General features: G+C 38.8%; 1 protein-coding gene across 1 annotated transcript in view; it reads left to right on the top strand.

The window, feature by feature from the left end:
- The window catches only part of LOC109911032 (glutamate receptor ionotropic, delta-2-like), a 477,476-nt gene that overhangs the window by 80,482 nt on the left and 379,994 nt on the right, over nt 1–17,000 (top strand). The window contains exon 2 of the mRNA XM_048603965.1: nt 10,663–10,818. Within this exon, the coding sequence (XP_048459922.1) occupies nt 10,663–10,818 (156 nt within the window). The remainder of the gene's footprint in view (nt 1–10,662; nt 10,819–17,000) is intronic.

Genomic DNA, 17,000 nt, shown 5'->3' with positions numbered 1-17,000 from the left:
ACAACATTATGGACTGTTCCTGTGGTTATACCATCGATGGTGTATCTGCCATTGGGAGGTGGCTCAATACATCCACATTTGCTACTTGGCCTCCTGTACGGTGTTCCAACTTGTAATTATATGCACTTGATATTAGAGCCCACCGTTGAATTTGGCCTGAAGCTCTGGGTGGCACTGACTTGTCCTATTTAAGTAAACCTAGCAGGGGTATGTGGTCCGTTATTATTACAAATTTACATCTGTAAAGGTATTGGTGGAACTTCCTGACTCCAAATATGACCGCCAAACCTTCCTTCTCCATCTGGGCATATGCTCTGCGTTACCCAATGTCCTTGATGCATTCATTATTGGGTGTACGTCCCCATGGGGCCACTTATGAGCCAATTCTACTCCAATGCTATATGGGAAGGCATCACATGTCAATACCAGATCGCGCTTGGCATCATAGTGTGCCAACACCTTACAGAATGATAGCTGTTTCTTCACTTCCCTGAAAACTATGGCTTGGCTAGGCGACCATTTCCAAGGCTGACCCTTTTGTAAGAGTTGATGCAAAGGTGCCAGGATGGAGGCCGGGTTATGTATGAACTTTCCGTAATAATTCCCCAGCCCAAGGAAAGACCTAAACTCCGGTACAGATGTGGAATCTGGGGCACCTTTGATTATCCTCAGTTTATCTTCCAATGGGTATAACACGGCCTTGTTGACTCTATAGCCCAGGGAAGTCACTTGGGGTGCCTGGAACACACATTTTCCCTTCTAAGGTGTACACCCAGCTGGGAGAAACACATAGGGACTATATGTTCTGGTGAACAGACATCTGGACTCCTGATGATTCCTTTGCTTTCCAGCTTTCTGCCTCTGCTTTTGCCCGTAAGGCAATTGGCACTGGGCAGGCCTTGCAAAATCATGGAACTGCTTCCTGGTCAACATGCAAGGTGACCTTGGCGCCTTTGATAGTCCCTAGACCTTCCTGAAAACTTCCTGGTATTTAATTAGGACTTCTCTCAGGCAACCATTTTCTAATCAATAAATGTTGAGCCAATCCGGGGGAATCTTTCTCAATCAATTTCACCCCATCAAGCTTGGGCCTGAGCCTTTTCGTACAATCAGTGATAACCTAAACCAGCTGCTTCGCCTAAGAGACCGGGACTGAAGTCGTACCTTTAATCTGTAAACTTTCCCAATTATAGGTTCTCAGTCTACCCAAGGTCTTGCACAAACTTAAAGGTTGGGGTCCAGAGTGAGTTTTGTTAGAGACTGGTTCTATGATCACTGAAACGGCCACGCTCGTATCAACCTCCATTAGAACCGGGTGACCATTTAATCAGATTTTTGTTTTGATTGGTTCTGATTTGGGTATTGCTAAGTGATTTAACTGTACAAAACCAGAAGTAGTTAGACTTTCCAGGGTGTGCACTCTCTTCATAGTGGCTTATGAGTCCTCTTTCTCACTTTAGGTCTAGTGAAATTCTTTTGCTGTCCCTTCTGCATACCGGCAGCAACTATAGATCCTGAAAAACTGGCTGAGGATTGGCTTTGTTTTGGGATTTTCTGTGTGCCGACCTAGAGTCCCTCTGTTTAGGATATGTCCTGAATGAGGTCATATAATTATCTTCACTCAAGTGGTGTTCCCCGAGCTCAGTTGGACTGATGAGGGTGTCCCTTTCCATTAGAATACCCTGCAAGTCATATGCTCCACTTGCTGCATTTTCTGATGATAAAGCCAGTTGTAGAGCCTGTTTGAAGTCCAGTTGGGCTTCAGCTAGTAAGCACTTTTGCATGGTTATATCATTAATCCCACTTGCCACCAATGAAATAACTCCACAGAGGCCGGTATCCCATCACCAAGTCAACCTTTATTTATACGTGGAGAGTTCTTGGCATTGATTCAGCTCCCTCAGAGCCAACTCACAGAGTGACCAGGATGTCTGACACTCCTGTTCTTATTTTTCTAATAAACCTATACAGAGACATTATTACACATCTCCAGAACAGGTGGGACTTGAAGCCTGGCCTCCCATTTTCAACATCATCATCCAAATTTCCTCATTTAATCGGTATATGTGCAGTCACCAACTGTTACTGTGCCATTTTCACATAAATAATGACAAGTGTTATTACCCTCACTGCTGTTCCTACAGCACCGAGTGAGCTGAGGACTTGCTTGGAGAATGATATAATCTTAAGTGACATTTGATGTGGAGTGATAAATATTTCAAATGCAGTTTTCTCCAGTGGATGACACACGCATCTCAGACTAAGTACAGACAGAGTGTCCTACCTGAAGGAAGTTTGCACTGATGCACTTTAACTGCTCTGGACTAGAGCAAGGACAGTTAGAAAAGATAAACGAATAAATGGTAACATGCTCACATTATCATCACTGTTGTATGAGTCCTGAGAATACAGAAATGTAATCTTACCCCAGGATCATTTGAGCGTGATGCATTACGAGGAGTGTGCTGTTTTTGTTAATTAAGACACTTGTGTGCCTGTGAATGTAACGTATGCACCTAAAAGTTAGATGTACTAACTGTAGGATTTTTCAATACCTCAATATCTATGTCCATTTTCTAATGTTATGGGAGAAAGCATAAGCAATGCTTCCATCAAGTTAAAAACACACTGTTGAAAACAAGCTCACATCACGGTAACAAGTCATTTTAAAAGACTCCAATATTTTGGTAGCAAATATTTGGAAAAGTTATTGAAGACAAATCAGACAACAGGAAATTCAGAAAGAGGGGACCATTTGCAGTATCGTTTTTGAGTACAGACAAAACAAGTCTGTAGATAGGGCATTAAACACCATGAACCCAGAGCTAATTTCTTTATGATTGGAATGTCAGCTTTCTCGAGAAAACAAATTTAAGATTACCTCAAAAAATAAAAAATAAAAAACTCCAGTTCAGTATTACGTTGGGGCACTATAGCAAGGTGGAAGCCTGGAATTAAAATTGGGATTAGATTTTATTGTCATGTGTACTGAAGTGTAGGAATACATGAGTACAGTGAAAAGTGTACAAAGTTGCCATTTTCTGGCACCATCCTGGCTACAAAACCAGAATTTAAAAAAAGAACAACAGCAGAAAAAAAAAGCCAAAAGGTAAGAAAAGCATCCAAATCTTAAAGTCAAAGTCTTATCTTCATAATGGTGTTTGGAACGACCAATGCAGGAATGTGTACCCAGTCATGGCCTGAAGGCTCAGTCAGCCTGTGAGTCTTACATTGATCGCTGGGAGGAGCCGCGTTCTCGTTACTATCGCCATCTCTGATTGCTGAGCAGTTTTGCTGCTGCTGGAGCTGTCACAGTCGTCAACCACAAAGGCTGGGAAGAGCTGCATCCTTGCTGTCACTCTCTTGTTGCCAATGTCATACTGCCACTGCCACTGCCGCTGGTCGCCAAGAGGAGCCTGGGAGGAACCCCTATGCTCTGTCTTGACAATTGATACAAAAATCACAATCTCCTGCAACATCTGCAGGCTCTAATTCTTTAAAAGAAGAGTATCTTTAATGACTAAGCCAAAGTTAAGTGGCATTATATTGAATTTATGTGAACTTCGGGGTTCAGTCCAGGCACAGCTTTTAAGTCTGACATATGGAAAGCAGTAAGACCTGCACTCCAGTAAGTGGCAATCTATTGTAAACCCTATAAGAGACTGCCTCAAGGATAACCAATTTCATGCACTGGCAAAATCACACTGTAGTGCCAATATGCAAGCTTGGCTTTCTGAAATCTTCTTTCTACCTTGTAGATACCAACGGTCCAGCAGTGACTGGACAACCAACATGCATATTGGCTTAGTCACAATTCATGAAATTCAAACCACACATTGTGGCACAACAGATCATATGAAACATAATTGAATTAGTCAACAATCCTAAATATCTCTATCCAGACCAACTTGACAGACCAGCAATTTTAAAGGAGATGCAACAGCATTTATTAATCCTGAAAGGGAGTGCAGTGTACACATTCAGGAGAAACTTTGATTGGATCTGGAGAGATGAAGTGAAATGGTAAAATTCAGAATGTCGATCACCGATAGACTTGTGTAACTCTATCACATGCCTTTCAAAGAAAGATAGCAGCATCCGAGTATGCAAGGATCCAAGGTGCCTCAACCTTTTGCTTAAAAAGTTCCCACACAAAATAACAATGCTAAAAGACTTGAAACCTAAATTTTCCAGGGAGATATCCTTTTTCTAAGTTACATTAAAGGTTAGATAGTGGTCCGCCAACTCAACAAAAGAATCGCAAGACCTCACAACATTTAGTATGCCATTTTAACCATACTGTTTCCAATAGTTATCATTTAGTCTCTCTGAAAGGCAAGATATATTCTAGATTATTAAGAATTTGCCTGGCTGTATTTGTATAGCTGAAAATATCATAGTCATGGGTAAGACACAGGCAGAACATGACCAAAACCTTCATCTTCTGATGAGGGCAGCATGATGATATTGATTGGTATTTAACACCACATGTGACTGATTACCATTAACCAGATAAACTGCTTTGGGTCCATTTACTCCACTTATGGAGTCTGCAGGATGAAGAATGACCCCATAGGACAAAGAGGATCCACAGTGTTGCCTTGGAGGTTTTAACTTCCTCACACCATACATTCCCAATATCATGGACAAAATATCTCCCCTGAGAGATTTGCTTTTTGATGTAATTCCCTGTATGTGGTAGGGTGACCACCAATACACGTTCCATTCTCTCAATTAGATTTTGTCAGTAGAATCTTACTCACTGCAATATTGGAAACTACAAAATACACGATTTTTGAAGAGGATGCAGCACAAGTTAAAACTAGGTACATATCTTTCACAAGCCAAAAAAAACTATACCTTTGTTTCAAAATTCCTGTTATCTGTCAAGCCAATGATTCCAATATAAAACAATAGCTATGGTATTTGAATCCTACGGTTTCAAAATTACTTATTCTAAGAAACATACAGTTGAAACAGATCATAAGCACTCAATGATCTTTTGTGAACTACTAATGTGTGTAAACCCACGATTGCAGTGTCTCCTTGTCAAGATCCAAAGGTATCACTTTGAAAAGAAATATAAGCCAGGTATGAAATGATCACATCTCTGACAAGCTAAGCACAATAACCAATCTAAACAAAGATCGAGATATTTGTCTTGATCCACACATTGAGGTTCTTGATTATGAAGTTAGAAACATTCTCTTATCTGTTACAGTTTGGTCAGAACCAGTGTGAACATTTGCAATTGGCTAAGTATGAGTAACAATGAGGGTTGAAGAAAAGTTATAATCTAGGAATGGGCTGACAGTGTTAAAGAAGGAGCTGAGAAGATTAGATTGGTTTGATCATGCAGAGAAGAGCTTGGTACTATATATCATGGCAAGCCATTTTCAAGGACAAATAAGTCCTAATACCAAAAGCATTACCTCAAGATATCATGTTCCTGTGGCACAGGGACACGTGAGTACTGAATGCACAAGACAGCGAGCACATGAATCTGTATACTGGTCAGGGATGAATCAGGGTAGTCAATGACCTGCAGATGCATGTGAGGCAATGACAAATGTATCAAGCCCAGCAGCAGAGAGAGTCTCCAAATCCAAATAGCATTCCATTCACTCCTGGGATGAAAATAACAACAGACCTAGTTACAGTGCACAACGAAAATTACATCCTTTTGATGGATTACTTTTCTAAGTTTTGCATAGTTTAACAATACAATAAATATGACTTGTTCTGACATAATTAGAAGAACTCACTGGAAAATTTCAGCAGGTCTGCAGAATCTGTGGAGAGAAAGCAGAGCTAACGTTTTGGGTCAAGTGACCCATCTTCAAAACTTCTATTAATGATTAATGCTACTTTCAATTTACACAGTATTTCAGATGACAATAGACCAAAGTACAATGATAAACTGTTTCATGATATGTACACTGGAGGAATGGCCAATTTCACATTGTTATCTCACTATATAAGCTCAAACAATTTATCAGAATATGAGATCTGTACTGTCAAATCTGTGCTCATTAGGTATTGAGCAACAAAGCAAGATTTTAAGATTGCATTGCTGCGCTGTTGTAGAACGCCACTTGAAAAGGGTTACCATGCTCAGCACAACTTGGAAGACAAATATAATGACCTTGCCCAGCAAAAAATGAACTAACCATTCTGAGATGTGGAGTATTCTTCCCCAAAGACAGAGGAGAATGAAAGAGATACATGAAATGGAAGCAGTTGGGATAAAGAACAGTACTGCACAGGAACAGGCCTTTTAGCCCACCGAGACTGAGCTGATACATGATGCCTTTCAAAACTAAAACTTTTCACCCCACATGGACCATATCCCTCCATTCCCTGCCTATTCGTGTATCTGTCAAGACGCATCTTAAATTATGTTTTTGTATCCACCTTCTACACCTCCTTTGGCAGTGCATTTCAGTCACTTACCACTCTCTGTCTAAAAAACTTCCCTCTCACATCTCATTTAAACTTAGTCCCTTACAGGTTAATCAAATGCTTCTTAGTAATTGACATTTCTATCCTGGGAAAAAAATACTCTGACTATCCGTTCCATCTATGCCTCTCATAATTTTGAGAACTTCTGTCAAATTGCCTCCTTCTGCCAATGTTCAAGTGAGAGCAAACCAAGTTTGTCCAATCTCTCCTCATAACTAATACCCTCCAAACCAGGCAATGTCGTGGTAAACTGTTTCTGTACCCTCTCCATATCCTTCTGGTAGTGTGGCAACCAGAACTGTATACTATATTCCAGATGTGGCCTAACTAGAGTCCTATACAGCTGCCAACTTTTATATTCCATGCCCCAACTGATGAAGGCAAGCATGTCATATACCTTCTTGACCACCTTATCCACTTATGTTGTCTCTTCGATGGAACTGTGAACCTGTACACCTTGATGCCTCGGGGAGGCGATGGCCTAGTGGTATTATTGCTGAATTATTGATCCAGAGACCCAGATAACATTCTGGAGACCTGGTTTCAAATCCCGCCACGGCAGATGGTGGAATTTGAATTCAATAAATTCTGGAATTGAGAGTCTAATGATGACTGTGAATCCATTGTCAATTGTCAGAAAAACCCATCTGGTTCACCAATGTCCACTAGGGAAGGAACCTGGTCTGGCCTACATGTGACTCCAGACCCACAGCAATGTGGTTGACTCTTAACTGCCCTCTGGGCAATTAGGGATGGGCAATAAATGTTGCAAAGCCAGCGACACCCTCATTCCGTTAATGAATAAAAAAGAATATTGATATTACTAAGGGTTTTGCCATTTTCTGTATACTTCTCTCCTGAATTAGGCCTTCCAAAATACATCACCCCGCTTGTCCAGATTAAATGCCATCTGCCATTTTTCCACCCAATCTATATCCTGCTGTATCTTCTGGCGATCCTCTTCAGTATCCACAGCTCGTCAATCTTTGTGTCATCCGCAAAGTTACTAATCAGGCCACCTACATTCTCTTCCAAATCATTCAGATATGTTACAAACAACAGGGGTTCCAGCACTGATCCCTGAGGAACACCACTGGTCACAGATCTCCAAACACTGTTCCACCACTAGGCTCTGTCTTCTTTGATTCAGCCAGTTTTTTTTTTTATCCATCTTACCAGCTCACTGCAGATCCCATATTACTTCACTATTTGAACCTGCCTGCGAAGAAGGACCTTGTCAAAAGTCTTGCTAAAGTCTATATTGACAATGTCTACCATTCTATCCTCATAAATCAGCTTTGTCATTTTCTCAAAAACCTCAACCAAGTTTGTGAGACAACAACATTCCCCACTTAAAGCCTTGCTGCTTATCACTAATAAGTCCACATTTCCCCAAACATTAGTAAATCCTATCCTTAAGAATCTTCTGCAATAATTTCCGTAAGGCTTACCAGCCTGTAATTTTCCAAACTATCCCTGTTGCCCTTCTTAAACAAAGAAACAATATTGGCTATTCTCTAGTCATCTGAGACCTCTAAAGAAGATACAAAGATTTCATACAAGGCTCTAGCAATTTCTTGAACTGCTTCCCTCAGTATTCTGGAATAGATCCCATTAGGACCTCGGGAGTTGCCTACCTTAATGCTTTTCAAAACAGCCAACATTTTTTTTTATACTGACATGCCTTAGAATATCAACATAACCCTTCCAAGACTCATCATCCACCATGTCCTTCTGCTTTGTGAATAACAATACAAAGAATTTGTTAAGGACCTCACCCACTTCCTCCAGCTCCATGCGTAAATTCCCTCCTTTGTCCTTGAGTGGACCTATCCTTTCCGTGCCTATCCTCTTACTCCTTATATATGTCTAAAATGCCTTGGGATTTTCTTAATCCTGTTTACTGAAGACATTTCATGGCCCTTTTTAGGCATTCTAATTTCTTGTTTGAGTTCTTTTCTTTATTTTTGTGTTTTTCGAAGACTCTGTCTTTACTTAGTTTCCCAAACCTTATGTATGCCTCCTCTTTCTTTCTGACTAAGTTCTCAAATTTTCTTGTCATCCAAGTGCTTGAATCTTGCCATTTTTATCCTTCATTTTCATAGGAACATACTGGTTCTGGACTCTAACCAACGGTCTTTAAAAGATTTAGGCATGACAGATGTGGATTTAACCTCAAACAGCAGCCCCCAATCAACATTCCCCAGTTACTGCCTAAAATTGTGCCAATTGGCCTTCCCCCAATTTAGTACGTTCACCTGAGGACTACTCTTTTTCTTATCCATAATTAACTTAAAACTTACAGAATTATGAGCACTGCTCTCAGAAGGCTTCCCACTGAAACTTTAGTCACCTGGCCGGGCTCATTCCCCAATACCAGATCTAGTGTGGCCCCTTCCATTGTAGGACTATTCATATATTGTTTCAAAAACACCATCTTGGATACACATTACAAACTCCACCCCACATCCAAACCCCTGGCACAAATCACCCATCACAACAACCCTGCTGTTTTTACATTTTTTCCATAATTTGTCAAAATATATGTTCCTCTATCACCCGCTAGCTGTTGGAAGGCCTGTAGTACAATCCCATCAAAGTCCCTTTCCTCTTCCTGACCTCAACCTATACGGCCTCACTGGATAAGACCTTCAAGGTGTCCTCCTTCGCAACAGCCGTGATATTCTCCCTTATCAGTTACACAACTGCCCCACCTCTTTTACATCCGTCTCCATCTCACCTGAAACATCTAAATCCTTGAATGTCAAGCTGCTGCTCTTGTCCATCTCTCAACTAAGTCTGTGTAATAGCTACAACATCATAGTTATACATGTTAATCCAAGCTCTAAGTTTGCCTGCCTTACCTGTCATACTCCTTGCATTAAAACAAATACACCTTGGACCACCAGTGTTGCTGTGTTCAGTAACCTCCCCCTGTATCCTCCAGCTCCTCCTCGGTCATTTTGCTGGCTGACCTCACAAAATCTAACAAAATTGCAGAATGGATTAAAAGTGTGAGTTTTAAATTCAGGTTTAAATACTTAGATGCCAGTAAAGATTTCCAGAATGTGTAACCAGCCAAGATCATACAAAGTCCTCACTAGCCACTTTACAGTAGCACATTTCGAAGGAACGAAAGTCAGTTCAGCCTAATATAAAGTACATCAATTTCAATAATGCATAAACTGTGAGGAAACATACTTTGATGATGGTTGTGTGGTGATGTTGAGTCACAACAATTAACAGCTAAATAAATAAGTTGCCAAACAAGAAAAAAGTGTAATCTGCCAGACAGACATTTGACCACAAGATCAAGATTTCAAAGTTCCAAAATGTAATGTTGCACTTTGTTTCACTGATTTGTGTAATTATTAAATTGACAACACATGCCTATGTATAACCATGTATATCTGTTTATGTTCAGGTATGTTATCTTTGGAAAAGGGGAATGTTGTACAATCTTAATTAGTTTGACAGCATGCCTTTAGGAGACAAACTAACAATATCACCACTGGTGTATGACTGAAAGAATAATGGTTTCACACTCCACCTTACTTGGGATTATTTGAAACATGACAGACTCCACTGTTGTAACCTAATAATCTGATGTTAACTCAGACACATATGTGCATGATTGTAATGTTTGTACATAATAGTTAGCTGTAATTGATATCTGTTGGATTCTTTAATATCACAATATCCGAGCACAATTTCTTACCTCACCAAGATAAAGTAAGCATTGCCACACCAGATAAAAACACCTTATTGGAAGCAAACTCACCTCACTATTGATTACAAAAGGAAATTTAAATTTGCGTTCTAGTGTCAAAAACGTAGGAAGTCTTAAACTTTAGCACATTTCTTGTAAACTTGTTCTAATTGAGATATATAGTGCATTTTCATAAAAAGTGTTGAGTGTCTTGTTAAAATATTGGCTTTTTTTCAGAGATACTTTATTTGAATTCATTGATACAGCAGAAAAGTCAATGTAACTTATATGCAATAATTTCTTATTGTGCAGTGATGCAAGTGAGCCACCATACTTGAAGATTATTGTTAGTTTATTCTGAACATTTTCTAATCTACGTCATTAATATAATGTTCAGCTACTTAATGAATATATTTACAAATAATTTTGATTCATTGTCTAAGTACACTGAAGTAAATGGGTTGATATCAATATCTTTTTTCCATCTTCAGGTGCAATTTTTGAGGAATCTGCGAGAAAGGATGACAAAATGTTTCGATTAGCTGTGGCTGAAATGAACATGAATGAAGAAATACTGCAAAACGAAAAGATAACATTCTCTGTCAGATTTGTTGACTCCAACAATCCATTTCAAGCTGTTCAAGAGGGTGAGGCACCAGTTTTTCAGCTATTAATCTCATTAACCTTTAGCCTGGGGAGATTGTTGCTGTTTTTGTCATTTTCATGATTGTCCATGCTTTAAGGTTTCCTCTCTTACAGGTTTCATTTTTCATTATGGAAATCAATACTGTGAAAGGTTAATTTTCTGCAGGAAATTAATTTATTTTGAAGAAATCATTCTGGCATTATTTACTTGGTTTTAAAATTTCTACATTTGTGATTCAGTACTGCTTCATTTTAGATCGGAAACAAATAGGTCAAAAGCAAACAAGATGAGGTAAAGAAATCATTTGTAATAATCTGAAACAAATTGTCTAGTGTTCCAGATCTTAGCTAAAAGTAACCTTCTTTTCCTCAACTGTGTGCTTCTATGTTTTTGTTAAATTTACTTTTGTTGTGAAAACTTGACATGATTAATTATATTTAATGGGCCTTGGCATGTGAGCTGCAATGAACTCTGCACAAACTGTTTAACAGATTGACCACATCATATGTCCCGAGTGCCTCTCTTCCACTGACTATTGAGAGAGAGTGTCCTTGCTTTGTTCCACTAACAACTGTTTGGCCATAGCGAGAGAATTTCTTGCAGTGGCTGCCAGTCCCATTTTTGCATAGTTACTTCTTGAGTTTCCCCAGAATCTACTCTTTGTCTTTTCCTATTTTGCATCTGCAAGTTCCCCTTTGCCAATATCATCTGAATATGTGACATAAAATTCCAATGACAATTCCAGCTCTACTTCATCGCTATTTATCTTGTCCCATCAACCAAATCTGTTCTTGGGCTGTTTGTTTGACATCCAGTCCTTGCTCTGCATGATTTTCCTCCAGTTCAATATTGGGGAGGTGTAACTCGTTGTCTTTGGGCTCAATCTCGAAAGCTGTTTCCTTGCCACCAATTCTATTCCTCTCTCCGACTGTTGTCTCAGGTTGAACCAGGCTGTTTGGGATACAAATGTTGGAAATACTCAGAAGATCTGTCAGAATCCATGGAGAGATAAACAGATTTAATGTTTCAAGTCATGAAAGTTCATTTTTTCAATGCAACAGTGGAGTTTGCATACTGTCTACCTAATGGAAACTGCGGCTTGGCTGCGAATTGCAAAACTCCCAAAAATGTGTACAGATTAATGCTTTTGATGAATTGACTTGTCGATAGCTCTAGAATAAATTGCTTGCCATAAACACTAATCCACATAAATAAAAGGAGGTGAAATAGGTAGCAGTAATATTGTACTTCAACAACATTATGCATAGGACAGAATCTGTAATCAGCTTCTGTTTTTAAGTGATACAATTTATTATATATTTTATTTGATCACTTTAAAGAAATATTTACTATCGTTGAAAAGAATCAAGATAATTTCATGGAAATGATTGTTTCTGAGTAGTTTTAAATTAAGCAGCATTCCTTCTCTTAAAAGCTTTTTTGTCAGTAAGGGGAAATTAAAAACCTTTTTTTTCACCAAGCTTCGTTATTACTCATGAGCAATATCTGATCAATTATGAGTGAATCTCCTGTAAAATTGCATAAATGCTCGAAAGATATGCATTGCAATATCATTGTGCTAGTCCTATTTATTACTCTAACTGTCTTTTATGTCTTTCCTTAAGTACAGAAATGATTTAGTGCTGGATTATGAGCCATTTTATGGTGTGAACTTTTACCTTAATATAAATAGGAGCCACTTCACTTTAAACACTTCCATTGGGCATTTAAAGATTTTGCCATAACCAATAAAGCCACATCGCTAGCCTATACAAAAATCCCAGTTGAGTGTTATTGCAATGTTTATTTATTTTGCTTTATTGTCTACCTTTTGTATATGAAGCAGAAGATACGTTAAAAAAGTCTCCTTAATTTCATAGCAATAGTAAGACTAAATTGATTTAATTTCTACAACATAATGCAAACAAGATTTTGATGGTTTCCAAAAAATAATTTTACTTTTCAGAACGTCAGAAAATTAGCCAGGTTTGCTGTGTTCACAAGTAAACAGGACAAATACAATCCATCAATTGCCAATCCATCAGTCTGCTCTGGATGATCTGCAAAATGATGGAATGTGCCATTCACAGTGTTATCAGGTGACAGTTACATAGCAAAAAAAAATAAATCAGGGTACTTTCTCGATGAGATAAAGTTAAATGCAGTAGATGTCCAAAGAGACTTGGGACTTCAGCTGCATAGATCTTTAAAATGTCATGAATAGGTGCAGAAGACTAATGGAATGCTGGCATTTACAGCTAAAGGACTGAGTACAAGGATGCAGAAGTTAAGTTGCAGCTATGCAAAAGCCTGGTGAGACTCCACTTGAAGTACTGAGAGCAGATCTGGGCACCACCCTCAGGAAGGATGTATTGGCCTTGGAGGAAGTACAGTGTAGGTTTACAAGAATGATACCTGGACTTCAGCGGTTAAGTTATGATGAGGAATTATACAAATTAGGCCTGTTTTCTCTAGCATTTAGAAGGTTAAGGGATGATCTGATCAAAGTGTACAAGATATTAACAGGAAAAGAAAGGGGTATGTAAAGGTGAACTACCTACACTGGTTGGAGACTCCAGAACAAGGGGACAGAATCTGAGAATTAGGGCCAAATCATTCAGGGGAGATATTAGGAAGCACATCTGCACACGAAAGGTGTTTGGAACTCTCTTCCACAAATGGCAGTGGATGCAGGATCGGTTGGTAATTCTATATGTAAGATAGATAAACTTTTGTTAAGCAAAGGTATTGAGCGATATGGGCCAAAGTCGGTATATAGAGTTAGGCCACAGATCAGCCGTGATCTCATTGAATGGTGGAACAGGCTCAAGGAGTTGAATGGCCTACTCCTGTTTCTATGTTCCTATGTTCAGTTTAGATTCTGCTAATGTGACTAGAGAATCCACCTCTAAGAGTCTAAAGAATTCTAGAGATGCATTGAGAGTGACTGCCTTTAATATCAAGTCTGTATTTGACCAAGAGTAGCATCAAAGTGCCGTCATGAAATTGAAGTCATTGGGAGTCAGAAAGAAATTTTACTCGTATAAAGTCACAGTAAGAACAAAAGATGATTGTAGTTGTTGGATGTGAATCATTGCAGCTGCAGGACATATCTGCACAAGTTTCTAGGGGAGTGTCCTAGGCCCCTCCATCTTCAGCTGCTTCAACAATGAGTTTTCCTATATCATAAGGTTAGAAATAAGGATGTTCAGATCATTGCACAGTTTTCAGTCATTCATGGTTCTTATATACTGAAGCAGTCCGTGTCTGTATACATTAAGATCTGAACAACATTCAAGCTTGGATTGTAAGTTGCAACATAACATTTGTACCATACAAGTGCCAGACAATGAACATGTCCAACAATATAAAGTTTAATAATCATCCCTTGACCTCAATAGCATTGCCATTTTTGAATTCTCTGCTCACAACAACCTCAAGGTTACCATTGACCATAAATTTAATTTGACTAGCCATATAACTATTGTAACTATAGGAACAATCAGAGGCTGAGTATTCTGCAGAAACAAACTCTGCTTCTGACTCCCCAAAGCCTGTTCATTATCTATAAGGCAGAAGTCAGAAGTATGATGAAATACTCCCCCCACTTCTCTGAATGAGTGCACCTCCAACAGGACTCACAATGCTTAACAATATCCAAGACAAAATAACCTGTGTGTTTGAAATGGTATTCAACATCTTTAACATTCACTTTCTCTCTATCATGAGTGCACTACAGCTGCAATGTTTACCGTCTAAAAGATGCACTCACCAAGAATTCCTCATAGCATCTACTAAAACTTACAGCCTAAATTTAGAAGGGTAGCATAGGAAATGGGGACACCAATATCCTCAAATTCTCCTTCAAATTGCACAGCATCCTGACATCAAAATGCATTAATGTACATTCATTAATGTTTGGTCAAAATCGTGGAATTCCCTCCCTAATTGTAATGAGTACCTATACTGCACAGGATGTAGTGGTTAGTTGGCTACCAGTACAGTTTCAATGGCAATTAAACATGGGCAATAAATGCTGGCCTTAATTGCTAGTGATACCCAGATTCCATGAACAAGTTTGTTTTAAAAGTAAGTTCAGTGAATTACATAAGCCTTTTGGCAATCAATTGTAATCTTTGTCAAATTAAAATCTTTATCCTTTTATTTCATAATAAATGAGTTATTGGGCTCAAGTTTTACAGTTAACCCCAACTGAGTCAGTTTGGTTCTAGGAGGGTTTTGGGATATCAAATATATCCACTGCCTTTCTACAAGCTGTACACAAAACTAGAACGATTTATGCAGATTAACCTACAGACAAATATAAATGAAAGGACTTGGGGTGGGAGTAAACATTGTAATTCATTTGTCAGTTAATTATTTATGCAATTATTTTATTTTTATAGAACACCTTGACTGTGCGGCTGCTTAGCAAATATTTGGAGAAATCAGTTGTTGCTGCAAAGATGCAACTGATGCTTCAGGAATATCCGCATGCTTCAAAGTGTATATGACATTGAACTAAATCAAGGCAGGTTTGCTGCAAAATGATTACTGAAACACAACATAGAAGCCAGCACGAATGATCTTGAGAGATACATTCATAACCCCACTCAGAGCAAATGGGGAATGTAAATTCAGTTAAATATGTCTGGATTAAAATTCCAGTACCTGTAATAGTCACCACAAAATGACTGAGCATCAATTCTCCAATTACATTTCTTGTGGAAGGCACTCTGCTGTCCTTACCCAGTCTGGCTGGCCTATATGTTATGACAGAAATATTGTTGAATTTTAATTGCCATTAGAGTTGCATAAAAATGTGCAATAAATGCTGATAGTGACAGTGACACCCACAATCTGTGAATGAATAAACATTTTGAGAGTGGTGCCCATTGTTTACAGTTCTGTAAATATTGATGTATGTTTTTAAAGTAGTAAACTAAAACCAAATCAACTCGCTTCTTTACAAACATGTTACAATTACTAACTTCACTGTGGTACTATCCTCTATGTAATGGAGAGTCACAGAAGTCAGTGCTAAGGCCACAGTTATTTACAATGTATATTTAATGATTTGGATGCGGAAAGTGAATGGACTGTAGCCAAGGTCATCAACGTTGGCAGGAAGAATAGTGGGGCTGAATGTTATTTAAATGGAGAAAGACTGTAGTAAGCTGCAGCACAGAGAGATTTGGTGCTCCTTTTTCATAATTTTTTTACAAAATGAGACAGCAGGTCATAGGGAGGCAAATAGAAGGTTGGCTTTTATTCCAAAGGAAATACACTGTAAAAATATGGAAATCTTGCTAAATCAAAGCTAGTCAGAGTACACCTAGAACTGTGAAGTTTTGATCCCCTTATCAAAGGAAAGATGTAGTGTCATTAGAAGCAGGGAAGATGCACTAGGTTGCCCCTGGCTATGGAGGGAATTTCTTATGAGAGGTTGAATAGGTTGGACATGTAGCCATTGGAGTTTAGAAGAATGAAAGGCAGCTTTATTAAAACATATAAGATTCTTGACAGGGTAGATGCAGAGAGGTTGTTTCCGCATGTGGGTGTGTCCAGGACCTGAGGGCAAGAACTCAGAGTGAAGGGTGACCCAGTTAGATCACAGATGTTGAGGAATTTCTTATCTCAAAAGGTACAGGATCTGTTGAATTCTTTACCACAGAGAGCTATCAAAGCTGGCTCATTAAAAATGTTCTAAGCTGATATAGATAGATTTTTAATCAGTAAGGGAATCAAGGGGTATGGGGAAAAGCAAGGATTGTCAGATCAACCATGATCTCATTGAACGGCAGAACTGGTTTGATGGGCCAAATAGTCAACTTTATCCCTTAGATTTAATGGGAGCATAGGAGCCTTTTTCGTAATTCAATCTTCCTTGCAAACTTGTACAGATATCATTCTAGACAGCTAATGAAACTCTGTGATGTTTCTGTGTTGGAAGAAATTATTTGTATAATGGAAACTTTTATTTGGAATGTAGTTACCTACTATTATCCTTGCATTATGTTTGAACTAGAGGAACACACTGTCTTTTTTTCCTTACGCTACTGTATCACTACAGCTGGGTGTAGCTGTCTCTTGAGATCTGGCTTGCATCTATGCCTTTCAATTTTTCAAGATCTGAATCATGTCTCCCTTCAGTATAATTTTCTTTCTCAAAAGGCAGGGTTT

This window comes from Rhincodon typus, chromosome 12 (genome assembly GCF_021869965.1).
Source record: "Rhincodon typus isolate 14 chromosome 12, sRhiTyp1.1, whole genome shotgun sequence".
NCBI classification, from domain to species: Eukaryota; Metazoa; Chordata; class Chondrichthyes; order Orectolobiformes; family Rhincodontidae; genus Rhincodon; species Rhincodon typus.
This window is presented reverse-complemented; position numbering and strand designations above follow the sequence as displayed.